Source organism: Eumetopias jubatus, unplaced genomic scaffold (assembly GCF_037043125.1).
Source record: "Eumetopias jubatus isolate StellerSeaLion01/CBP00866 unplaced genomic scaffold, mEumJub1_p1.0 scaffold_5, whole genome shotgun sequence".
NCBI classification, from domain to species: Eukaryota; Metazoa; Chordata; class Mammalia; order Carnivora; family Otariidae; genus Eumetopias; species Eumetopias jubatus.
This window is the reverse complement of record NW_028274811.1, coordinates 59,130,524-59,157,776: the sequence shown is the minus strand read 5'-3', so window position 1 is coordinate 59,157,776 and position 27,253 is coordinate 59,130,524. Positions and strand designations below refer to the sequence as shown.

The 27,253-nt window shown below is 36.8% G+C and overlaps 1 protein-coding gene across 1 annotated transcript in view; it reads right to left on the bottom strand.

Annotated features, from left to right (window-relative positions):
- The window catches only part of SCAMP1 (secretory carrier membrane protein 1), a 113,918-nt gene that overhangs the window by 74,174 nt on the left and 12,491 nt on the right, over positions 1-27,253 (bottom strand). The window contains exon 2 of the mRNA XM_028114567.2: positions 10,227-10,304. Within this exon, the coding sequence (XP_027970368.1) occupies positions 10,227-10,304 (78 nt within the window). The remainder of the gene's footprint in view (positions 1-10,226; positions 10,305-27,253) is intronic.

Below are 27,253 nucleotides of genomic sequence, written 5' to 3'. Positions count from 1 at the left end.
ATTTATACTCTATGACTCACAAATAGCTAGTCTTAAAAAATATCATAAGGAAATAATCCAAGATAGGTACAAGGATGTTCACCATTGCATTATTTACAACAGCAAAAAGTTAGAAATAACCCAAATGTCCAAAATAAGAAATAACCCAAATGTCCAAAATAAGAAAATAACCCAAATGTCCAAAATAAGAAAATGTCCCTTTATAATATTATCATTATAAGGCTTATCCATAGGAGACCATTTTATGCACCTATTTAAAAGGTCTGAAAGAATATTTAATGAAACTGGAAAAGTTTGTACCAATAATAAGTGATAAAAGTTTGTACCAATAATAAGTGATAAAAATTGGTATTTTAACTGGGACTTCATCAGGATAAAAAGCTTTTGCACAGCAAAGGAAATAGTCAACAAAACTAAAAGGCAAGCTATAGAATGGGAGAAGATATTTGCAAATGTCTTATCAATAAAGGGCTAGTATCAATAAAGGGCTAGTATCTAAAATCTATAAAGAACTCAGCAAACTCAACACCCAAAAAAACAAAAAAATCCAGTCAAGAAATGGGCAGAGGACATGAACAGACATTTCTCCAAAGAAGACATATAAATGGCCAACAGACAAATGAAAAAATGTTCAACATTTTTCATTTCAAAATATATTTTGGCTCAGAATTAAAACCATTATAACAATCATAGCAATAAACAGTATAGAGATTCTTCTATAACCTAAGGGCTCTCTGCACTGAAAATTCTAAAGATGTTTCATTATTTAATAAATAATATCTAAGATCCCTTCAAGGAACTAGTCCATGAGTTATCTTTTTTTTTTTAAGGGATTTGCCTCTGTTTTTTTGTTTAAGATTTTTTATTTATTTATTTGACAGAGAGAGAGAGACAGCGAGAGAGGGAACACAAGCAGGGGGAGTGGGAGGGGGTGAAGCAGGTTTCCCGTCGAGCAGGGAGCCTGATGCGGGGCTCGATCCCAGGACCCTGAGATCATGACCCGAGCCGAAGGCAGACGCCCAACAACTGAGCTACCCAGGCACCCCATGAGTTATCTTTCTGATGCACAAACAAATGTATGTTCTCCTTCCTGGTTTTCTTCCATATTCTAATCACCTATTCAAGAAAATTTCTCCTTGTTTTTTCCTGTTCTTTCTCTTCCATCTGTGAACCAATAAAGTTCTTAAGTTTACTCAGGGTCTAAAGCAAGGGTTCTTAATGTGTTTATAGATACCCTGCATCAGAAACCCCTGATGCTTATTGAATATGCAGACTCTGGGGCACCTGGGTGGCTCAGCTGGTTAAGCATCCAACTCGATTTTGGCTCAGGTCATGATCTCAGGGTCCGGAGATGGAACTCCACATCTGGGCTCTGTGCTCAAAAGGAAGTCCGCTTGAGATTTTCTCTCTCTCTTCCCCCCACCCTCCCCAGCTCACTCGTTCTCGCTCGCTCTCTCAAATAATAAATAGGTAAATCTTTTTAAAAATGCAGACTCTGGTCCCTGCTATGGACACACAGATTCAAAAACTCAGAGGAATGAAGAGAAAAGATTTGCATTTTTAAACCAACTCCCAAGAGTGAGTTTTAGACACCTAGAAATTGAGAATGCCTCTCTAAGGCAAAAAAGTTTAAGAGACTGCCAAAACAAACCTAAAACTTTTCAGCTTTCACTGACTTTTTCAGTCTCTGAGCAGACAACTGATTGTAGCTATGCTTAACATAGGTTCTCTTGTTATTAAGGGTGGTGAAAATTACACACATTAATGTAAGAATCAGGACAAACAGAAATAATTTTATCAGAATAGATAACCATTTTAAAACAAGGCTTTAAAGATTAGAGTACTTGGGGAAAGAGGTGCACAATAGGAGGAAAGAAGGAATATACATGGATGGGAGTTTCCAAGTAGAGAAAGGTAAATGAAGAAAAAGAGGTGTGACCATACATATTCATACATACATTAATCAAACATTTATTGATCAACTACAACGTCCAACAGTTATAGACACTTGAGATACATTAATGAACAAAACAGGTAAACATCCTTACTCTCATGGAGTTTACAATGGAAGATAAACAATATACATAATAAACACATTTTAGAGTATCTCAGAAAGCAGTAAATTTTATGGAACAACAATAACAACAACAACAAAGAACAGGGTAAAGGCATCATGAATAAAGGCTGAGTGGATTTAATTTTACAAAGGTGGTCAGGGAAGTCAATATTTGAGTAAAAACTTTATGGAAGTGAAGAAGTCAACCTTGCAGATATCTGGGGGAAGGCCATCTTAGGTAGAGGAAATGAAGAGCCAGTGGAAAGTGAGGAGAATGCCTGACATATATGACCAACACCAGTATGCTAGATACAGGAATACATGAGGGAAAGAGTATGAGGAGATAAAAAAAACAGAGCATTGTTAGGAATCAGATTATTTTAAGGACTCTTGGTTTTACTCTAAAAATTAAAAGCTAGTGAAGAGTTCTTAAGAGGAGACTGAAATGGTCAACTTTAAGGGATCACATGATTACGGAGTTGAAAAGGGACTGAAACAGGGCAAAGGTGGAAGGAGAGAGAGTAGTTAGGAAACCACCACTGCAGTAATTCAGGCAAGGGATGATCGCAGCACAAGCCAAGCGGTGGTTATGGAGAAAAAGGATCAGATCTGGATGTATTTTTAAGGGAGAGCCAACAGGATTCCCTAAGAGAAAGACATGAAATACAAGGAAATGCAAACAGTGAAATCCCACCAAGGTTTTAGCCTAAGCAACTAGTAGGATAGAGAGGAAAAAGACTGAAAATTAGCAGGTTTACAATCAAGGGACTCAGTTCAGTTTTCATGACGCTGGATGGGGAAACACTACAATTTTTAAGACATCCAGGTAGACGTATCTAGTAGGCAGTTGAAAATACGAACTTGGTATCCAGAAGAGAGGTCTGTGCTGGAGATGTAAATCTGGGAGTCACCCACATGTATTTAAAGCTATAGATACACGTTAAAGCTATAAAACTGGATGAAGTCATCATCTGAGCAAACACAGATGAAGAAGAGAAGCAAAGCCTAATTCCAGGTGCCCTCCAATACTGCAGGTGAAGATGAAAGGGGAGAAGACAAACCAACAAAGGAGACTGAGAAGGAAAAACTGGAAAAACTCCGAAAGCCAAATGAAGAAAATATTCTAAAAATGAGATAGTGAGGGGCACCTGGGTGCCTCAGTCAGTTAAGCATCTGCCTTCAGCTCAGGTCATGATCCCAGGGTTCTGGGATAGAGTTCCGCATCAGACTCCCTGCTCAGCAGAGAACCTGCTTCTCCCTCTCCTTCTGTCTGCCACTCTGCCTACTTGTGCTCTCCCTCTCTGTCAAATAAATAAAATAAAATCTTGGGGAAAAAAAAAAAGAATGAGATAGTGATCAACTCTCAGTGCTGCTGATTAAGGTTAAGAATGAAAATTTACCACTGAATTAACAATGTGGAAGTCATTGGCTACCCTGACAAGTACATTTTGGTAGAGTGCTAGGAGAAAAACACTGAAGTATCTTTCAGGAGAGAGGACTAAGAAACTAAAATAAGTAGACTACCCTTCAGAGGATTTCTGCAGCAATGGAGAGAAGAGAAAGTTTTGCAGGGAAGAGGATGCCATAAATGAACTGGACAGGGAAATAAGATTAAGTTCTATTATAGAATTACAGTAATCAAGACAGTGTGCTACTGTAGTAAGGATAGACACAGGTATCAACAGAACAGAGCGTCCAAATATAAATCCCTAAATTAATCAACTGGTTTTCAACTGAGTGCCACAATAATCCAATAGAAAAAACTTGTCTTTTCAACGAATGGTGCTGGAACAGTGGATATCCAATGCAAAAGAATGGGGTTGGACAACCACCTCATACCACATACAAAAATTAACTCAAAACCAATCATAAACCTAAATGTAAGCACTAAAAATGTACAACTCTTAGACGAAAACATAGGAGTAAATCTTTAAGACCCTGAGTTAAGTAATGGTTTCTTAGAACACCAATAACAAGCAACCCAAGAAAAAATAAACAAATGTGACATCAAAATTAAATCTCCTAGGGGCGCCTGCGTGGCTCAGTCTTTAAGCGTCTGCCTTTGGCTCAGGTCATGATCCCAGGGTCCTGGGTTCGAGCCCCGCATCGGGCTCCCTGCTTGGCGGGGAGTCTACTTCTCCCTCTCCCTCTGCCTGCCACTCACCCTGCTTGTGCTCTCTCTCTCTCTCTGTCTGACAAATAAATAAAATCTTTAAAAAAAATTAAATCTTTTATGCAAAGAACACTGTCAATAAAGTGAAAAGACATCCCACAGAATGAGAGAAAATGTTTGCAAATCACATATTTGATAAGGGACTTGTATCTAGAATATTTAACAAACTCACAATTCACTATTAAAAACAAAAAAAAATAAAAATAAAAATAAATAAATAAAAAGACAACTCCATTTAAATATGGGCAAAAGATCTAAACATTTCTCCAAAGAAAATACACAAATGGCCAATAAACACAGCAAAAAAATGGTTAATATTATTAGCCATCAGGGAAACACAAATCAAAACCACAAGGAGAGATTACTTCACATCCACTAGGATGGCTACAAGCACAAAGTCACAATAACCAGTGCTGGCAAGGATGTGGAGAAAGTGGAACACTTACACACTACTGATGACAATGTAAAATGGTGCACCCACCTTGGAAACCAGGCTGGTAGCCCCTCAAAATGTTGAACATACAACCCTGCAATTCCACTGCTACGTGTATATATATACAAGAGGAATGGAAACACAGGACTACAGAAAAAGTAGTACACAAAAGCTCATGGGAGCCAAAAATTTGAAACAACCTAACTGCCCATCAACTCACAAATGGCTAAATAAAAGGTGGTATGAAAATCAAAAAAGGGAAGGGGAATAAAGTAACTGATGCTACATGCCACAACACAGTTGAATATTGAAAATATTATGCTAAGTGAAAGAATCTAGTCACAGAAGACCACATATTGCATAATTCTATTTATATGAAATGTCTAGAAAAGACAAATCTAGAGAGGCAGAAAGTAAATTAGTAGTTGCCTACTGCTGGAAAGGGAAGAGATACGTGAAGTGACTGCTGAAAGGTCTGACTTTTGGGGGTGAAACAAAAAGGTTCTAAAATTAGAATTTGACAATAGCTGGGCAATCCTGATGACACCAGAATTATATGCTTTAAATGGACATATGAATTTTATCTCACTTTATCTCACTATCTTTATCTGTTGAATAAATTTTTGAGATTTTTTTTCTAAGATGGGAAAAAACACAACATATTTTTATGAAGATATAATGATCTAATAGAAGGAAAAAACTAATAATGTAGGAGGGGGCAAAGTTCCAAGGTGAGAATGCATGGAATCTACTGCAGCAATAGAGGGGATGACATTAGACAGAAGCACAAATAAGTAGCTCATCTATAAATAACAGGCAAGCAGAGAACATGGGTAAAATGCTGATAGGTAGGTGGATGCGGTGATGGGAGTCTGTGGACGTTCTCTACTGACTGCTTCAATTTTCTCAGTGAAATAAGCAAGGTCATTATCTAAGAATAACCATAGGGGAAGAGATTTTACAGATGAGGGAGGAAGAAGAAAGTGGACAATTATATAACCAGAATATTCAGTGTTCTAGTATTCTACCGAGCTGGTCAGTAACTGAAAGTGAGACCCTCTGGCATGCTTTCTCCAGCCATATTTAGCTGCTAGGGTAGGGGCAGAAAGTAGATGTAGACAGAACTGTATATAACCAGCAGTTGGGTTTTAGCCTAGAAGTTATGTCAAAGTAAGGGAGAGAAGAGAAGGCAAGGGAGTGACTATAATGACTGAATGTGGAATTTAAGCTGAGAGGAGAGAAACTGGAGAAAGGTAAGTAGATAGGCCATTGTATTATTTCACATGAGTACTTGAATTAGGGTGGTTTCGTAGGAATGAAAAAGGCAGTATTACCTGAAAATATAAGTGACAGGATGTGGCAAATAATTAGAAATAGGAAAAGAAGCTATTTGAGCCAAAGAAGACTCAAATATTTCTAGCCAATGACACTTGGCTAGATAGGAGGATAGAAGGCCATAGTTATCATTAAATAAGAAGAGAAACAAAGAAGACTGGTTCCATAAGAGACAGATAATCAGCTCCAACAAAGACAAGACAATGAGAAGCAAAGGAGAAAAGATACAAAAAGAAACTCAGAGCAAGAGAAAATACAATTATTACACTGTAGAAAAATGTGTTTGCAATATTAAAGATAAGTAAACTACTGTGTAGAAGTATAATCAGTCAGTCCCTGGGCTAAGTTTCATCCATTTTCAAGAGAAACTGGTATTAAAAACTATTTAACTCAACATCTTCCTACTTCCATAATTACCCATTAAAATAAAAATAATAAAATAAAAAAAGATGTCCAAAGATATTAGGTGGTTTGCCTAAAGTCACCAACTTACCAGTGGAAGGTCTAGTTTAGAATCCAGGTCTTATGACTCTCAGTCTACCTAATGTCCAGAATTATCTTAGAGGCAGTTCTTACATAAACCAATCACTTATTTTTCCATATGGTCAGAAATATGGGCATGCTGGGGTGCCTGGCTGGCTTAGTCAGTAAAGCATGTGACTCTTGATGGTCAAGTGGTGAGTTCAAGCCCCATGTTAGGCATAGAGCTTACTTTAAAAAAAAAAAAAGATATTCTTTAAAAAATAAAAAATATGGGCATGCCAATACTTAGAATTTTCTTCTCTAGGTTCTCCCTTCTGCCAGAAGATACAGATCCTGCTGCTGCTTTGTGTGACCAAAATTATTTATGGCAACAACTAGAACAGTAAGAAAAGCAGCAACCTATCCCTGAAGAAAATAAAAATGTGACAGTATACTAGGCCCTGAAATATGTCACTCAATTTATATAAGCAGCACCATACATCCCCCCCAACACACGTGTCCCTAATTCCTATACTTTAAGATCTACCAGAAGAAATTCTGTTTGAAGCCATAAATGTCATTACCAGTGGCTGAAACTAGTGCCAATCACGCTGTAGTAGACATTTTAAACTATTACCTTGTTTTAAAGGAAAGCATTCCTCCATAAGTACATACCAGTTCTCAAGGATGAGTCAATTTTTCTAGTATTTTATTCATTAAATTTTAGAAGGTAGGCCAGGGAACCTACCCACCATGTTCAACATAATTTTCAGTAGGAAAATGCATTCTGAGTTCACACAAAAATTATTTTGTAACTCAAGACTATCCTCCGTTTTTATTTTTTTTTTAAAGATTTATTTATTTATTTTGAGAGAGTGAGAATGAGAGAGAGAGAGAGTGTACACGAGAGGGGGGAGGATTAGAGGGAGAAGCAGGCTCCTCGCCGAGCAGGGAGCCTGATGCAGGACTCGATCCCGGGACTCCAGGATCATGACCCGAGCTGAAGGCAGTCGCTTAACCAACTGAGCCACCCAGGCGCCCTACCCTCCGTTTCTAAAGCACATTTCATTTCAGACTAGCCACATTACAAGCGCTCAACAGCCCTCCATTATACTGCCAACACACCGACCTTGTCTATATTGTAATGTGTCGGGACAATTCCTTTTTCTGAATCTGTAAAGTGAGTATGTAAATTATTAAAATATTAAAGGGATGCCTGGGGTGGCTAAATCGGTTAAGTGTCTGTCTTTGGCTCAGGACATGATCCCACTGAGCAGGGAACCTGCTTCTCCCTCTCCTTCTGCCTCTCCCCCCCGCCCCCCGCCCCGACTCATGTTCTTGGTCAGTCTGCTCTCTATCTCTCAAATAAATAAATGAGAAATCTTTAAAAAAAAAAAACGTTTAATTGTTGCCTTCATTAAATACCTTATTTTCCATTTAAACATAAAACTAAATATAAAAGGAAACTTAAGTAAGAAACAAAAAACAGGAACTTTTTCTAAATCTTATAGTTTATACACTCATTCTGCTGATGGATCTTCTCACTTGACCTTAAGTATTTCACCACACCCTTATGCAACAATTCAGAAGCTTGATTTTCACTAATATTTTTCTAAAATAAATATGAATACCACCAATCAACTAAAACAGTATTTGGATTGAGTTCTTACATATCACTTAAATCAATTATACAAATACATCTGATCTGTTTTGGAAAATAGTCACAACCATTTAAAAAAAGACAAGTTTCTGATACCATACAGAGAAAACAAAGGATTTTTTTTATTATTATTTCAACTACAATTTCAATCATGTAAAAAGGTTCACTGGAAAATGCATATGTTACAATAATTTACATTTCCCTGGTTCTGATACTCTATCAAATCTAAGTGTTTCATTTTAAATTGGCTTGTCCATATTGCCTAGCTACCTAAATAAGACTATTCTCTTTCAGAAAACCTTTCCTTGATTGCAAAAACTCTGTTTCAAACTATAATTTACACTTTTATGTTTTATTTTTCCTGGCTCTATCTTCTTTGTGTAATTGTTTTAAATTCCAGTTGGGTGAGAAATTTTTCGTAGACCAGGACTGTACCTTCTATTCTTAAGCACCTTTCTCTAAAGACAGAACTAGCAAAATGTAAAAGGCAAAAGCTTTAGAGAAAACAGATAGTTAAACCAATTCTGCCACTTACTATCTGGATGACCAGTGTCTCAGATTCTTTATCAGTAAAACAGAAATAAAAAATATCCATTTTGAATGTTATAAGAATTCAGTAATGACAGATAAAGCACATGACACAAAGTAGACAACTTGGTAAAGAGTACTAATATTACTGCTCAGAACAATCTACAGTTGCTACTTTTAATAAGTTCACCATACTTCTTGCTAGTAAAATCTTACAAAAAATATGCAAACCTCTTTTCATTCTTTACCAACAAATATTAACGAGTCTTGTTCCCATCTCCACCCCCCGAAATCATATTAAAAGAACTACATCTTGTGGAATAAAATATACAGCTCTTCTTTTTCTCCCTTTCAACTACAACCAAATGCACTCTCATACATACATTCATAGCACAAATTTACTATACAGCTGAATCTTATGAAATTGCCATTTTTTACATGTCAAAACTGGTCAACTTATTGGCCATCCCCAATGGTTCAATCTGAAATTTACTTGCTCAATGAACACTTTAGTAAACCAAGGCTGGGGTGTAGCTGCTATACATAAGCAAAGTCTGTTTAATAAGGGCTTTGGAATAAAGTGAAATGTAAAAGTTCATTCTTATTTTAATGCTTTTACTTTGTACAAAGCTCTTCTTAAAATTGAAATGTTAATATAAAATATTTTGAATAAATTTCTAAGCTAAAACCTACAATATCTTTAGAGAATTATTTTCCAGACTATGGAAAACACATCAGGAAGAGATGATTAAGTACAATCATTACACTGATCTGTAAATCCAAGCATACAATTGAAGAACTTCAATACCTTCACCAGGATGACTTATATTTCAAAAGCCAACGGGGTTTAAACTACGAGACCTCTTGAATGTAAGAATTACACTAAAGACTCAAAATACAGTAACAAAATTATTTGCCAGAGAAATTTTGGGGAAGAACTCTCAACATAACCTACCTCAATAGTTCTCAGAACTGGTTCAGAATAAAATCACCAAAACAGCTACAACAAAAAGCACAAGTGCCCTAACTGTGAGAGAGTAGGGCCCTAATGAAAAGTGTAATCAAATTCTCCAGGTGCATCTAATATGCATCCAGGGGAGAGAACCCCTGTTTCTTCAGGAATTTTTTCATACCCCTCCATAAATCAAGACTAAATTTTGAGACCAGTATGTTCCTAAGCCAAGTAAAGTTCCAGAGGTTTTAGTCTGTCTACCACAGAGTAGAATGTTCTGTTTTATAAGAAAACGTCACCCCTACATTACCACGAAGACAACACTTATACCAAAAAGCACTTCCCTCTCCTAAGAACTGTAGTAAGATTGACTTAGTAGAGGGATTAGTAGCAATGTAGAACATAAAAGAAAGTTTGTAGTACTTCACTAGGACCATCGTGGTAATTTTCAATTATTACTGATACTCCTTTCTGTTTAAAAAAAATTTGACTTTCTAAATTATAAATAAAACACTAACAGCTTATTTTATATAAGTTTAACCAATTGACTAAAAAAGAAATCATAACTGAAATATAATTCCTATCTAATTTCAACATTTAAAAGTAGTCCAATTAAGATAGTCTTACTGTTCTAGAATCCGAGAATGGATTATATTCATCAAGTCCTGGTGGAACATTTCTTGTCACTTGTGTAACTGATGGGTCCTGGAATAAAATACAAAAGAGAAAAAAAGATTACTTAGCCTTTAAGGCACAGTTTTGATATTTACAAAGCACTTGCTCTATCTGTACTTTTGTTCACCCAGCAAAGCTAAAGAGGAGAATAAAGACTATCAGATTTACTCAGTCCCATTCCAACAAGGTTGAAATTTATACCCACAGCCCTCACACCCTCAATGAAAAATCTGCATCTGCTTTAGATGCAAATCAACTGCTATTATATAAAGAAGGAAAACAGTTATGTGGAACTGACTGCACAAGACCATCTTAGGAAATCTTGGGCAAACTCACCGTCCTTTCCTTTGGGTTCCACAACGAGTTCATGTTCCCTTTTTTTTTTTTTTACAATATCTCCTATCACTTTTCCCTACTGCAGATAAAAATACCACATTACAAATCAATGTCATGTACAGGCAACATCTAGAGCATCCAAGATGTTCCACTTACTTGTTGTATTCTACTCCAATAGTTTCAGTTGACTATAGTTTACTGCATCCTGAATGGTTTCCCCTTTTCCAAATATAATATATTACCATAATATCCCAGCTTTTCAAATCTTTTCATATTAGGCTTTCAAATAAATAAGTCCCAAAATCCTAGAGAGCTCATCTACTTTTCTTGTGAATGAATATAAGACACAAACAGGAACATCTCAACAAAAACCAACTATGTAAGTAACATGAAAAAACATTTACAAACTGTAATACAGCCTCATTGACTTTTCTGTCTCTAGTCGCAAGCTTTGGCACACATCTGAATCAAACACACATTGCTGCACCCACCCCCAGGGTTCTAGGGTGCGGTGTCAGAATCTGTTTTTCTAAAAAGTTCCCATGTGCTGCTGCTGCTGGTTGGAGCACTGCTCTCCCATCTATACTGGACTTTCTCCTACCCACCTTCCTCGACATAGTCATCAAAATTACTTCTCAAAAATGAAAAGCTTATCTTGTCATTCCCCTCCTCCGACCCCTCTCCTCTGTTCCTCACCCATTTCAGGTTTTTTAGAGGCTCTCCACCAAGACAAAATACAAATTCCTCAAAACGAGATACAAGGCTTCTGACCTTCTAGCTTAGTCCCTGCCTACCTTTCCAGACTCATAAACTCTCTCACAAGCACCTTCCCCTACCCAGATCTTCACTCTCTACCAAGTCAAACAAGCTATTGCATAAGGAGCCTTGAACTTGGCAAAAAGGAAGATGTAATGATAAATTAAAAGTATGGCACGGACAAAAAGTAAGAACTTTAGGCTTGCTCAACAATAAAAAGGGAAGGAGGGAATGAAATCACTCTACTTCCCAGAGTTCTCTTCCCAAGTTTATTCCAAAATGTGAGGAGCAGGAAGATTATCAAGAGAGAATGTGCCTCAGGGAGAAAATTAACAGGAACATGAATATTTTAATCCAATTTTTCAACTTGGCACTGCTGTGGTTATCTTAATTTAGAAATGGGTTTAGGGGAGCACCTGGCTGACTCAGTCAGTAGAGCATCAACTCTTGATCTCAGGGTTGTAAGTCTGAGCCCCATATTGGCTGCAGAGCTTTCTTAAAAAATTAAAAAAAAAATTTTTTTTTTTAAAGAAGTGGGTTTAGAGTCAACAAGTAGAGACTTAGCAAATCCTCATGGTCCAGATGCAGTCTCAATGCCCACTCCCCTTATCCCTACCCACAAAACCAGGTGACCCAGGAGTCCTCAGCACCATATTCTTCCTTGGCATTGCTTCCTCTGGCAGGAATACTCTAAGGGAGGGTAAACCTAGCAATCTCCTCTTCCTTAAAGACTCAATGTGAAGAACAATTCACATGTTAACTAATAAAATTCCTGATACCCAAGTCATTTCATCCCAGGCTAAGTGCTTCCACAGAGCTTGGTATTTATCTCCACCAGCATTTATTTCACTGAATCATGATGATCTTCATACAAGTCCCTTTTCCCAAATTAGAATGTCACTTCTTTAAATACAAAAAATACATAAATAGATCTTTTTTATTTAATCATACATGCCTAGTAATACTGTTTGAGTGATTATTACCACTCCCAAAGAGAAAAAAAATCCAAAGAGTAATTCCTCGGGATAGTAGCACCAGTACCTGAAAAAAAAATGTGCACAAATATGAAACTAGTTCAAAAATTTAAGTGAAAAGATGCTGATCTCACTCATAAGGGAAATACTAATTAAAACTACCCTAACATAATCATTTCTCACCTATCAGATTAGCAAAAATCTACAAGTCTAACACAGTCTTGTGACAAAAGTGTAAGGAAATAAGACTTCTCATACATTATTAATGGGAAGAGAAATTGTTACAACTCTATGGAGGGACAGTTGGCAACAGCTAGCAAAACTACATCTACATTTATACTTTGACCCACAATCTCACTTCTAGGAATTTATTCCTAAAATATACTGGCAAAATACTATTTATAATAGCAAAAGACTGGAAGCAAACTAAATATCAATAGAATATAGTTAAATAAACTATGGTACATGTACATGATAGAGTACTATGCAGCTGAGTATCATGCAGCTGTAAAATACTATAAGAAAATCTATATACTGCCATGGAATGAGTGGAAAGGGTGTAAAACAATATGTTAACTCTTATTCAAAGAAAAAAATCAATGTGTATGTGTTTATTTAAATGTTTAACAAGAGTAAAAAACCAGGGGTGCCTGGCTGGCTCAGTTGGAAGACCATGCAACTCTTATCTCAGGGTCGTAAGTTCGAGCCCCGTGTTGGGTGTAGAGCTTACTTACATAAAACCTATGATTACCTATGGGGAGATGAAGAGAACAGTGATATGAGAGCCCAGGGTTGGTACCTAGACTTTGCTGAATGTCCCTTGTTTTATAGTTTTTACTTTGGAGCCATGAAAATATTATATAATTTAGCAAAATGTAGAGTGAAAAATACGGATCCTAGCCAACATTCATGCCATCAGTGTCATTCTTTCAATACTAGCGAAATACAGTGAGTTCAATGAGTCCCAATTCTCATTTTATAAATACACACAGCAAATTATCAAGTGTCCTAAAATTCACATTAAATTTTTTTTAATCCTACCTAAGGTATAACTTAGCTCCAAAGAGATGCAGAATGAAATCATTCTTCCAATTTTCTACTTTTAACTACAATAACTAAAACATACCTGGTTTCCTTCTAGATTCTAGAAGAGTTTAATCCAGGCTGAGAGTTAACTGACAGTTTAACAAAAGCATTGTGTCAAGTGAACTGAGTTCATTTCTAGTTAGTCTGGAATTTCTCCTTAATGTAGTATTAGGTGACAAAGGAGTAGAATATGTACAGGATTTGCCAAGAATGATTTAGGAAGATAAAGAACTGCTATCTCTGAATTATTACATGACTAACATTTCAAATTAGTTTGAATAAATGTAAATAGTATTGAGAAAGCTGCAGTCTGTAAACTGGAAGAAGACAAAGCTTAAGATTTAATAATGATTTTTTTTTTTAAGATTTATTTTGAGACAGAGAGTGTATACACGACTAGGGGGAGGGGCAGAGGGAGAAAATCTTCAAGTAGACTCCCCGATGAACCAGCGCAGGGCTCGACAGGGGACTTAATCTCATGACCTATAAGATCACAACCTGAGCAGAAACCAAGAGTCAGGCACTCAACCAAGTGAGCCACCCAGGTGCCCCAATAATGAATAATCTTTTAAACCCTATTAAGTGTTTAGCACTTACATTACTTCCAATCCTTGCTATGATCCTCCCTGATGGACGGTATTATTTTATTTTTCAGACAAAGAAGCTATGGCCTTGAAAAAGATCAAGGGCCACCTGCGTGGCTCAGTTGGTTAAGCGTCTGCCTTCGGCTCAGGTCATGATCCCAGGGTCCTGGGATCAAGCCCCACATCAGGCTCCCTACTTAGCGGAGAGCCTGCTTCTCCCTCTCCCTCTACCTGCCGCTCTGCCTACTTGTGCTGTTTATCTATCTCTCTGTCAAATAAATAAATAAAATCTTAAAAAAAAAAAAAAGGTCAAGAAACTTCCTGAAGGACAATTAGTGTATGTCTGAGGCAAAATATGAAGCCATGACTTTCCAATGCCTATATATATATTGTTTCTATCAGATATACTAAAAATAGAATTTACCACAGTCACAACTTTTATCAAGAAAAGACAATGGAACCTGGAGCCTGCTTAAGATTCTCTCTCTCCCTCTAAAAAAAAAAAAAAAAAAAAAAGAGAGAGAGCGAAGAAAAGAAAAGACATTGAGCTGATTGTTTATTAATGATTCCAAAGCTTTGGCAGGAAAGTACTGCACTTTCTTTTAACACAACAAAATGAAACTGTTTCAACTGCTACCTTGGTTACTTCTATGGCAGTGGTTCTCAAACTCAGTACACATTGGAATCACCTGAAGGGTTTAAAACCCAGATAACTGAATCCCATTCTAAATGTACCTTGATGTCTGGGATGGTGTCTGAGAATGTGCATTTCTAATAAGGAAAACAATCTGAGATAGTCTCATTTTATTGACTTAAAGGAATATACTAGGCTTCTGTATTTTATTGACTTTCAAGAAGTATAGACATTCTTAAGAATTTAAATACCCTATCTGGATAGGACTACCTATAAACATTAAAGTTATAAATTTATGTCATTTAATGATGCCATGGCTATTATGCTAACCCTTTATTTAGTAAGCCACTTACTTCATACTCATATTTCATTAAAAATTGAGATGCCTTATAAAAATGTTTTTTCAAAGAGAGTAACTAAAATTTCACATCTAGCATAATTAGCTTTTTTACATCTTTAATCCACGTTTCTTTACCAAACCTTCTAGGGTAGTGTGCCTTCATTGTATTTCAAATTATTTCATCCACCATGTGTTAAACTGGACATTTCTCCATCACTCCACACATAACCTCTCAGGAAGATTCTAAACCTGGCAGAAAGTACTTTCACCTTCAGCTACATTCAAGGAGATGAAGTGAATAAACAAGTTTTGTGGCTAATCAACTTCAGTACCCTGCTTATTCTTTTCTTCTCCATATATATACTATCTTGAAGCTAAATAGTCTAATAACATAATAGCCTACATGGATGATTGTGTACAACCATATATTATGTATCCACTTACTAGGTCTGCTAACACTTAAGAGGTTTGAGTTTCAAGATCAACACTCAAAACCTCATGTATCTTAGGTACTTGCTCTGTAATAGAATACTAGCCTAGGAATTAGAAACTCTGAGCTCCTGGCAATGACTAGACTCTGTGAACTTAGGCAACACACCTAACCTGTCAATTTTCTCATCTGTAAAATAGGGGGAAATCCTGATAGATCACTGTCCTGGTCAGTTGCAGCTCTGAAATGTTAAGCTATAGATTTTAGGTCTTTACCATTTGGAAAAAAGCTGACTGCCTATATTCAAATCCCAGTTCCACTAATGAAAAGTTATAAACTTTGAACAAGGCAATTCATACATCAGTGTGACTCAGTTCCTTCCCCAGTAAAACATATCATAGAGCTCATGAGTTACTACATATAAGATGCTTACTACTATTCCTGCACATGGGAAATAGTAAGTGATAGCTGAGACTGTTATCATTACCACTACCACCAAGCGAAAGACGAAACAAAAAAGCTTTCCATTTATGATTAACTGAGATATTAAGAAAGTATAGTGCATCATATATGATGAATAGGCCAAAATACCCACAGCCACCTTGCGAGAAAAGCAACCAGACATTCTTTGCCCACCTTTGTGTCATGTGACCCTGTTATCTCGGCGACATGTTAAAGAACAAAGAATTGGCTTTTGTGCCAAAGGCAGCCATTTTTAGAACTGGAGGGGGAAGCCTGGTAGACCCCAACAGAAGTGACTCTATATTGGATAATGACTAATCAATTAGATCCTATTTCTTGAGCTACTTGACTAGGAGACATAAAGACTGGTAATTAGTAGCAGGAGAAGAAGCTGACACTAGTCATGGTAAAAAGACAAATAGAAGCTAAAAAGAAGGTGACCAGAAAAGGGAGCAGCAGGTACAGAATCTGAGGGGAATGGCAAATACCAGGGTTGCCAATGTGTGCCCAAAGCAAAAACGGGGCCAAGAGAGTGACTGCTATTCCAGTTGGTGAAGAATGACTTGGTGTTACAGGAGTTTTCACTGTCCAGAAGATCCTCAGAAGGTCCCCAAGGTGAAGGAAACGGAGAAGTAGCAGAAGAGCAGAAGAGGGAAAAGAGGATGGCAGAGATCAGCCCCCTAACCTTCACTTAAACCAGTACAGCGCAACTTTTGTGTTTTATAAACACTGACTTCACATGAAAACGACTTCCACCGCTTGGTGGGAGGAAGGGGAGGGTGGGGAGGGGAAGAGGGTATTTGAGGAAACACATTGTTAGCTTCCAGAGACTGTTTCACTACAACTGCAGAGACTGACTATGTTGGGGTACCTTTCCTCCCTCAACAATCCGTACAATAAATCTATCACCTGAGGTAACCTGAGCACGTCTCCATGCTTTAAAGCAGGAACAGGTGGAATCAATGTTCTTTGCCATTTCGTGTTCTAACTATGTAAAGACAGTTTCCTGCCACTAACTATATTTCAATAAAATCTGCTCTAAGAGAAAGATTTTTTAAGTATGAACATTTATCGGTCGCTAGTATACATGACTCTTGAAATGTAACTAGTCCATATTGAAGTATGTTGAAAGTATAGAACACACCATATTTCTGATTTCAAAGACTTAGCACAAAACAATGTACAATATCTCATTAATGATTTTTATGGTGATTATGTGTTGAAAAGATATTTTGTATATATGGGGTAAAATAAAATATTAAAATTAATTTCACCTGGTTTCTTCCCATATGGCTACTAGGTAATTTTAAATTACATACTTAGCACAAATTATACTTCTACTGGACAATTTTTTTTAAGATTTATTTATTTTAGAGAGAGAGCACAAAAGAGCATGCCAGTGGGGGGAGGGGCAGAGGGAGAGAAAGAGACTCCCTGCTGAGTGGGGAGCCAGGTCGGGGACTCTCTCTCATGACCCTAAGATCATGATCTGAGCCGGAATCAAGAGTTGGATGCTTAACCTGAGCCACCCAAGTACCCATCCACCGGACCGTTCTGAGTGAAGCAATGCAATTTATTCAAGATTGGCTTATAATTTCACTTTCATCCATTTGGACAAATTCAATTGTGTTAGCCAAAGGGAAAACAACAAACTCAGATTTAAAGCTGAGTTTCCTGTAAGATTTTCAAAATTACAAAAGATGACAAGAGGGGCGCCTGGGTGGCTCAGTTGGTCCTGGGATCAAGTCCCGCATCAGGCTCTCTGCTCAGCAGGGAGCCTGCTTCTCCCTCTCCCTGTGCTGCTTGTGCTCTCACTTGCACACTCGCTCTCTTTCTGTCAAATAAATAAAATCTTCTAAAAAAAAATGACAAGAGACCTGATCAGCAGCTTCCCAATCCACTGTCTTCATATAACACAGTAGCAGACTTTTACTACACTTTTTCACTTAACTCACACCTTTTTACATGAGATGCTAGAAGACAATAATTTGAATATTAAAAACATTTAGAAGTAAATGCATATTTCTAATTCTATCAAGCATGTCTGTGAAAAACTGAAGGCTAAAGCAAAGACAGATTCAAGGAGAAAAAGAGAATTCATCTATTTTAGCACAATACTAGACTATTTATGTCATGATGTAATCCTCAGAACAGCCGTATTACTTAATTCTGTATCCCTTCCTTCACTGCTAACAATACTACCTCACACATGTTTAAAGTAATTTGGCCAAAGTCATATAGCTAATAAGCTGACATGGTAGGACTCAAATTCAAATCTGATCCCTAAGACTGAGTTCTTAGAAAAAAATGTAATAAAGAAAACAAATTTATGTTTAAAACACTATGTCCTCAAAGGAAAAAGGCTGAATTAAACATGGCATTGCTCCACAAAACTTAATTAAAATACTCTTCAATAGCTCTACTTAATCCAATCAATATTATACACTAGACTAGGCAACTTGATTAAATAAAAGTCCCAAGCTAGAGGCTATGAGAGGCCCTACCTTCAGAGAGTTAAGTTTTTTTTTCCTACTTTGTACTTCGCGGAGCTACTATAATCACATGAATTTAATAAATACTGAGAATTTCACTTACCTGGAGAATTACTTACTTCTAAATGCCCCAATTATTTTTTAAAAACCAAAGAAACTATGAGAAGCCATTAAAAATCTCAGCAAAACACTAAAACATGTATTTAGCAAACCTTTTATAACATATCAAAAGAAGTGCTTAATAATCACTAGAAACTATTCAGTAAATCATGACTTTTAAAACCTGGTTTCCATTTTCATTACAAGTCCTGACTGTCTTACTCAAACCTAAAAGCAACTCACATACTAAATTTTGTGAACCCAAATCAGTACTCAGTAAATTAAAATAACTGAAGCCATCACACCAAGCAGATTTAATGAGATACCAATTCACACCTACTACTGGCTACAAACAAGAAGACAGAGACAAGTGTTGACAAGGGTATGAAAAAACGAATCTGCTGGTGGGAATTTAAAATGGTACAGTCATTTTGGAAGTTACCAAAGTACCTAGCAGTTCCACTCCTAGGTATATATCCAAGGGAATGAAGACATGGGCCCACACAAAAATTTGTACACAAATATTCATAGCAGCACTATTCCTAACAGCCAAAAAGTGAAAATAACCCCAATTTATATCAACTGACAAAAAAAAAAATGGATATCCATGCAATAAAGTTGTTATTTGGCAATAAAAAAAAATGAAGTCCTGATACATGCTACAATATGCATGAACCTTACATTATGCTCTGTGAAAGCTGCCAATCAAAGACAACACAGTGCATGATTCCATTTATAAGAAATCCCCAGAAAGTGTATTAGTGGCTGCCTAGAGCTAGAGGAATTGGGGGAAATTGGGGAATGACTGCTGCTAATGGGGTTTCTTTTTGTGGTGATGAAAAGTTTCTAAAGTGGTGATGACTGTACAACTGCAAATATACTAAAAACAACTAAACTGTATACTTTAATTGGGTGAGCTGTGCAATATATGTATTATAACTCAAAGCTGTTTTTTAAAAAAGATAATCAGATGTAGTATTTCTTAGAATAAATGTTGCCAACCAGCTATAAATCTCTAAGTCTTCAAAAAATCTAAATACCACATCACTCATTAAAGAGAAATACTCATTAGGTATGAAGTCAGGATGGAGAGAGTGGGGGTATTAGCTATCAGGGACCAAAATGACACCAGAATTTCCTATTATACTAAATCACTAAAATTTCTTCTGATATTTGAGAAACTGGGTAGCTAATACAGCTATGTGCCCCAGTATTAATGCACTGAAATCTAGAGACATAAGAAGAAAAAAGGTAATCATGAAAAACAGGAAAATAATTGGTCATATGTCTGTCAATGACCTGCAAGTTCAATCACCTTTGACCACTAATGAATAAGTCACTGAAATGAAATCCTAGAGATCAGAGAACAGCAGTCTTCCCACATAAATAATCCCTCATTTTCAGTGAACTGTTAGATTTTTGTGCAGAAAAGTTTGTTTTATCACACTCAGTAGTTCTTCACCAAGATTAATGAGTTTTTGATCATTATCCTTTAACGTACTAAATACTGAAATTACCAGAACAATTTACCACTAAACGTGACACCAAAGACCTATGAACAAATTTTAAAAGGTCTTAGGGTTTTGTTTTGTTTTGTTTTTTTGGTCATATCATGGGCAGTGAACTTTTAAACGTAATTTTTCCACCTGAGAATAAGTGTATACTTCATAGAACACTATCTTATGGAAAAAAACCTGGCTAAATAAACTACTCTTGTTAACTTCATGGTTAACAAAAGTACTTAAAATCAAATACAAGTACCCAAGCCAGTACTTAAAATCAAAGCACCACCAAAGCCAGGCATTCTGTACAACAATATAGCCAAGGGAGGAAAATGTTCAGAGTTTGAATTGTGACACCAGGGATTCATCTCCTGCTAGCTTCCCATGACTTCAAAAAGGAATCATAAACTTCCAAAACTATTAGTCCCTAATGTAATAAAAAACAAAAAAACAGATGTCCTTTCCAAAAATCATCAACATTAAGCAACCAAGTACACAACTTTGCAACATTTAAACAAAACTTAAGTCATAAAAATACAATGACCTTTCCTTATTACCCTTAGTTCACATTCTGATCTATAACAACCTCTAAAATGCCTAAGCTTTGTAACACAACCAGTAATTTGTATGTTTTGTTTTTGTTACTATTTCTGTTAAAACCAAAAAGCTTAAAAGTTAATAAAAATTCATCTGAGAAAATATAGGCAATTTAGGGATAAAATAAAAGAATAATAATCACATGCTGTAACCAAAGATAATCTTGCACCATTATTTCCTGTTATTTTAAGAGCCTCCCATCTTTGCCTTGATTCAAAAGAAATATTCCTATAAGAAATATAAAAAAACACCAATATCGAAGGCAGAAAAATTCAGTAATTTGCCTAAGGTCACTCAAGAAAGCAAATCTAGACAGCCTGGTTCCAGAGCCACCCTTCTACCTCCTCCCCTCAACAAGTGAGGACAAACCTCCACAAATTTCATTTACTCCTTCCTCTAATGCCCCTAATACCAGGTTAAGAACAAAGAAATGCCTGTCTATAATATATGTACTTCATAGAACATTTTCTTATGAACTCAATGCTAAATGGTGATTAAGTTCCCGAGACACAAATACAAACATTTCCATAAGAAATTTTTTTAATCAAGTAGAAGTATGCAGTACACTTCTTTTAACCTTGGGAAATACATTAATTTGCATTTTTACAATACACCACTGACTTGTAAGCAATTCACTGAAATTTATGACTATTTGAGATGCCAAAAATTAAGCATGCTACGCCATAAATAAAACCACAAGACTGACTAAATCCACCTAAGACAAGCCTCAAAAGCTTTAGTAAAATTGCTAAATGGTGGTAAATTATACTAGTATACCAGCCCTTGGCCATCTCTAACATTATTCCTGATGCTCTTTTCCTATCACCTCCTACTTTCATTTCTCACCACTTTCCATATGTATTTCAAATCACCACATGAGGATTCTAACCACCATTAGAAGATAGTCAGAGGAAAGCGCACCTGGGTGGCTCAGGTGGTTGAGGGTCTGACTCCTGGTTTCAGCTCAGGTCATGATCTCATAGATCGTGGGATCCAGCCCTACACTCAGTGTGAAGTCTGCTTGAAGATTCTCTCCCTCTGCCCCTCCCCCGACTCATGCTTGCTCTTGCTCTAAAATATATAAATCTTAAAAAAAAAAAAAGATAGCCATAGTTAAAATGGTTACCAATAGCACATATGACTCTGACACTGCTTGTATCTCTTTGAGAAAGCAGAAACTTCCAGTATTTGTTCTATATATACTGTTTCTACAGTATGCATTGTTTTGACTGTTTCTGAAGCAAAAACTTTTAACAGCTACATAAACTAAATCACTTGCATTCAAATGTCTGATTTTTTCTTCTACTACCAAGTTAAAATTATCAGTGTATAACTATCACAAATCCTTTCTTCCTAGTTTAATCTCACCAATACTCAAAATGCATTTTACCATATACATTCCTTGCTTTCGTAAAGAGGCTCTAATATTTCTGCTTATCTGCAAAAATAAATTCAGTAATTCATCTATATTCTGTAAAATATAAGTAAAAAAAGGAAAAGTATCAAGTTGGTGATACTGATAATGTGTTCATAACTGCATTCTAAAAATACTGATGCAAGCACAGATTTATAAGCAATTGCAACACTAGCTCTGGCAACTTTGGAAGGTAGGCAAGCTAATATATATACTCTAGGGACACTCAGGTACTTAGGAGCCATTTTGCATACAGTATAAGGGCTTTTTTAGATAAAAGTATTTCTTTTGCAAGAAGAAAGATTAAGAAAGAATACAGAAATTTTTGAAGAGGGTGCCAAGATCATTCCATGGGAAAAGAATAATCTGTTCAACAAATGGTATTAGAACAACTGGATATCCACATTTTCAAAAGAATGAAGTTCAACCTTACTTCACACCATATACAAAAATTAACTCAAAAAGAATCACAAACATAAATTTAAGAGCTAAAACTATAAAACTCTTAGGAAAAAACATAAGGGTAAATCTTCATTACCTCAGATTTGGCAAAGGATTCTTAGATATAACATCAAAACACAAACCACAAAATATAATTCAGACTGAATCAAAATTTGTAACTTTCGTACTTCAAAGGACATTAACAAGAAAGTAAAAAGATAATTGACAAAATAGGAGAAAGTATCTACAAATCGTATATAGTTGCCACTTGAACAATGCAGGAGCTTAGGGGGGCTGACCCCCCCAGGGGCAATAGAAAGTCAGTATATAACTTTTGACATCCCAAAAACTAATACATATTGTGTATGTTATATGTATTATATACAATAGTCTTACAATAAAGTTAGAGAAAAGAAAACATTAGGAAAATCATATGGACGAGCAAACACATTTACAGTAATATACTGTATTTATTGAAAATAAGTGAACCCATGTAGTTCAAACATTGTCCTTCAAGGCTCAACTGTACGTGGGTAAAAGACTTGTACTGAGAATGTATAAAAATCTCTTACAACTCAGTAATAAAAAAGACAAAAAACCCAATTTAAAAATAGGCAAAGGATCTGAATAGATATTTCTCCAAAAAAGACATACAAATGACCACTAAGCACATAAAAATAAGCTAACACCATACAGCCATCAGAGGAATGCAAATCAAAACCACAAGATATTCGGGCGCCTGGGTGGCTCAGTTGGTTAAGCGACTGCCTTCGGCTCAGGTCATAATCCTGGAGTCCCGGGATCGAGTCCCGCATCGGGCTCCCTGCTCGGCGGGGAGTCTGCTTCTCCCTCTGACCCTCTCCCCTCTCATGCTCTCTATCTCATTCTCTCTCTCAAATAAATAAATAAAATCTTAAAAAAAAAAAAAAGATATTTGAAATCCACTAGGATGGCTAGAATCATAAACAGATAATAACAAGTGTTGCCAAGAGTGTAGATAAAGCAGAATCCTCATATGCTGCTGGTTCCAATATACAATGGTGCACCTGTTGTGGAAAACAGTCTGGCAGTTCTTCAAATGATTCAACATAGTTACCATATGACCCAGCAATTCCGCTCCTAGGTACTCAATTTAAAACAAGTGTCAAACAAAAGTTGTACACAAATGTTTACAGCAGCATTATTCATCATAGTTGAAAGGTGGCAACTACCCAAAAGCCCATCAAATAATGAACTGGCATTACTAATTCTTAAAAGCACTCAAAACCAAATGCCAGGGAGATTACTGGATTGCTCTTTGTACAGGTTTACAAAGAGTTCTTGTGGCAGTTCTTGCACAAGGAAGAGGAACACAGGCCTCCAACACTTGTCACAATGTGAAGACAGAAGCTATAGGACAGTACAGGCTGTCTCAGTAGGAACAAATGAAATGGAATAAAAGTGGTAAGGGAACTCAGTACAATGTCAAATCCAACCAACCTCTACACATCATCTTTTTTTGGTTTATTTGTTTATTTGAGAGAGAATGTGAGTGAGAGAGAAAGAGCACAAGCCGGGGGAGAGGGAGAGGGAGAAGCAGACTCCCCACTAAGCAGGGAGCCCGATGCAGGGCTTGATCCCAAGACCCTGGGATCATGACCTGAGCCGAAGGCAGACGCTTAACCGACTGAGCACCCAGGCCCCCCTACACATCATCTTTTAGTTCCTTCACCTATTGAAAGTTGGGAAATTTCCCTCTTGTGATTTAAAAACATCTCCTTGTGTTTGGATTTTCATTACCTTATCACCAAAAACTAAGCACGGGTTTAATTATATCATGTAGACCTGTATTCTTTCATTTAGATCTATATTTGATCTAAATACAGGTTTAATTCTATCATGGTTTTGTCAAGAAAATGTTACTTTGCAACTACCTTTTGGCAATTCTGGTTGAAAGAAACAGACTCAAGTCACCTCAAATGCTGAGGGAAGGGAGGATATTTTAAAGATACGTACAGAAAAAAGGGTGCCAGGTTTCAAAGACTAGAGTTCCTCAACATGTAGTTCAAGAGCAGCTCTAATAAGAAATAAGAATTATAAAAAATGACCCTCAAAAGCCCTGGTCAATTACTACTCCAGTATTTTGTGATTAGATAATTTGGCTCTTTCCCCTTATCTTTCCATGGTTATTCCCACCTAACTACAGGACTTTTTCTCTGTGCTTTCAGTTCAAGTTCCTGAGAAAGATAGCTCACTTAACTATCACTGTTACTGTTGGAGCAAAATTTTGCACCAAACAATCCTAATTGCTCCTGATCATCTCAGAGAATGACTTTCCTTGAGCCAAGTAACTTTGCTAAGATTAGTCAAGTGAGGACAGCATGGTAAGAGTCATACAACAAAGGAAACAATCATCTATCATGTAAGTAACCACTCAGGGCTGCTTCCTCAGCTGACTTTGAGGCTCAGAGCATAGCAGCCTCCTAAAATACAAAGCCTCCTCTCTAGCTTATATGATCAGATGCAATCCCAATGTCTAATAGATTACAACAGGAGAGAACTTATACATTCACAAAATGGTCCATACAGGTACAAAAATGCAACAATTATATGGTTTCAAAGTAAAAAAAAAAAAAAAACTTGAGACACAAAAATCTCTACTTCAGCATCTCTGGTACATCATCCAAGTTCTGCTTGAATTCCTTCAACTGCTAGGGAACTCCATACCAAAGAAAGCATCATCAGACTATTCTAACAGATCTTTAAAAATCTTTATGTTAGGGGCACCTGGGTGGCTCAGTCGGTTAAACATCTGCCTCCTGCTCAGGTCATGATCCCAGAGTCTCGGGACAGAGCCCCCCTTCCAGCTCCCTGCTCAGCAGGGGTCTGCTTCTCTCTTTCCTTCTGCCCCTCCCCCTGCTCCTCTCTCTCTCTCTCGCTCTCTCTCAAATAAATAAAATCTTTTTTTAAAAAAATCTTTACTTTAGAGCAAAATCTAGCTTCATGTAAACTCTGCCAATTAGCCTTAATTTTTTTTTTTCTGAAGCAAAAACAGGTTTATTCAGCGCAGCAAGGATCCTTCAAGTATCTGAATATCTCATACTTCCCTTTAGCCTCCTGCAGACTAAATCCACTGAGTAATTTAAGCTTAAATTATTCTTCCTAGGACTCGATTCCAGATCCATGGCCATTCTCACTTCTTTGGGCACATCCTGTTTTGTTCCAACCACTCTTTAAATACACACTTGGAATTGAAGACAATACCTGCGGGTTGGACAAGAACAGAATACTGTAGATTCATCTTTAGGAACTCATCACTAGTTTCATTAATCCAATATAAATTTTTCAGGAACTATATCTCTCCAGTGATTCATATTAAGAAAATACCCTATAAATTCCCTGTATCTGCATTTCAGCACTACTAAATATTAATTATATGCCAAAAAAATCTTTTTTAGTATCAGCAAAAGAACAATTTACTTTCAAAATTTTTACCATTACCATCTCAATTATGACTATTGTTAAAGTCATGATACCAAAATAAAAAATCATGTTCAAATACTAGTTATGCCATGTAGCATCTCTAAAAGGTACTCCACTACAGTAACAGCCTCCCACTGTACCTGCCTGAGAGCTTTCAGTAGCCAAAGGAGATGCTCAAGCTAGACAAGAAGTATTCTACATATCTTAATAGTACTGATGCAGAGCACCCTGACACTCTACCTTAAGTAAAAAAGATGGTCTCAAAATGAATTACAGATGTGTTTTAAGGGATAGCTTGAACCCTGGTAAAATTAACAACAACAACAAAAACTGTTAAGAGAAATGGGCCAGACCGGACTAAAAGGAACAGAGATTTCAAAATGAAAAGAAGCTTCTGGACTCCCAACTTCCAGTGGGTAAGAAACACACTGAAAATGCTACTCAGCTGCAAACATTTCTTACAGTAAAAAAGGACTTATCAGAGGGTGGAACCAAAACCAGAAGAAAATAATAGATTAGGGGAAGACTTCCAGGTAGAACTTGGCCCTATTCAAGGAACACTCACTGCCCCAGTTAGGAGACCCTGACAAATGGGCCTGGCTGGATTTCAGACTTGCCACAGGCCAGCAACTGCTACCTGTCTCCCATTCCTCCCCTACTTGAATGGGAATGTCTATTGGGGTTATCCTGTACTTGCCTCACCATTTTATGCTGGGCATAGCTCTTCAGTTCCTAGGTCTGTATCAGGAGGAACATAGCTTCTCCCACCAAGGAGTACAATCTAATCCTTCTCACTCCTTTTTGAATATGGTCTGGCTTTGTGTCTTGTTTGATAAACAGAATGTAGCCGAAAAGAAATGACTCAAGTTTGCAATGTTAGACTATCACAGAAGAAATCCTCAAAATTCTTTCCTAGTGCTGTCCAATCTCCAGTCACAAATTTTAAATGGGTAAGGCAAGAGTGACATCAACTAACTGTAAATGAAAACAAAATAAGTAACATTCTTGAATTATGGGTCATTTTTAATGATGAGGTTTTCAATTTTCTTTTTTCAAGATTTATTTTTCAACAGAAAGACAGCGAGAGAGGGAACACAAGCAGGGGGAGTGGGAGAGTGAGAAGTAGGCCTCCCACTGAGCAAGGAGCCCGATGTGGGGCTCAATCCCAGGACCCTGGGATCATGACCTGAGCTGAAGGCAGATGCTTAATGATTGAGCCACCCAGGTGCCCTGAGGTTTTTAATTTTCAACTCCAACTAAACTCTTAGGATACCCCTGGTATTACTGTAACTTAAATATCAAAAAAGAATGTTGAATTGTAGCCCATTTTTAAGAGATTATTTTTAAAAGAGTAGAATTTTTGAGGCCCA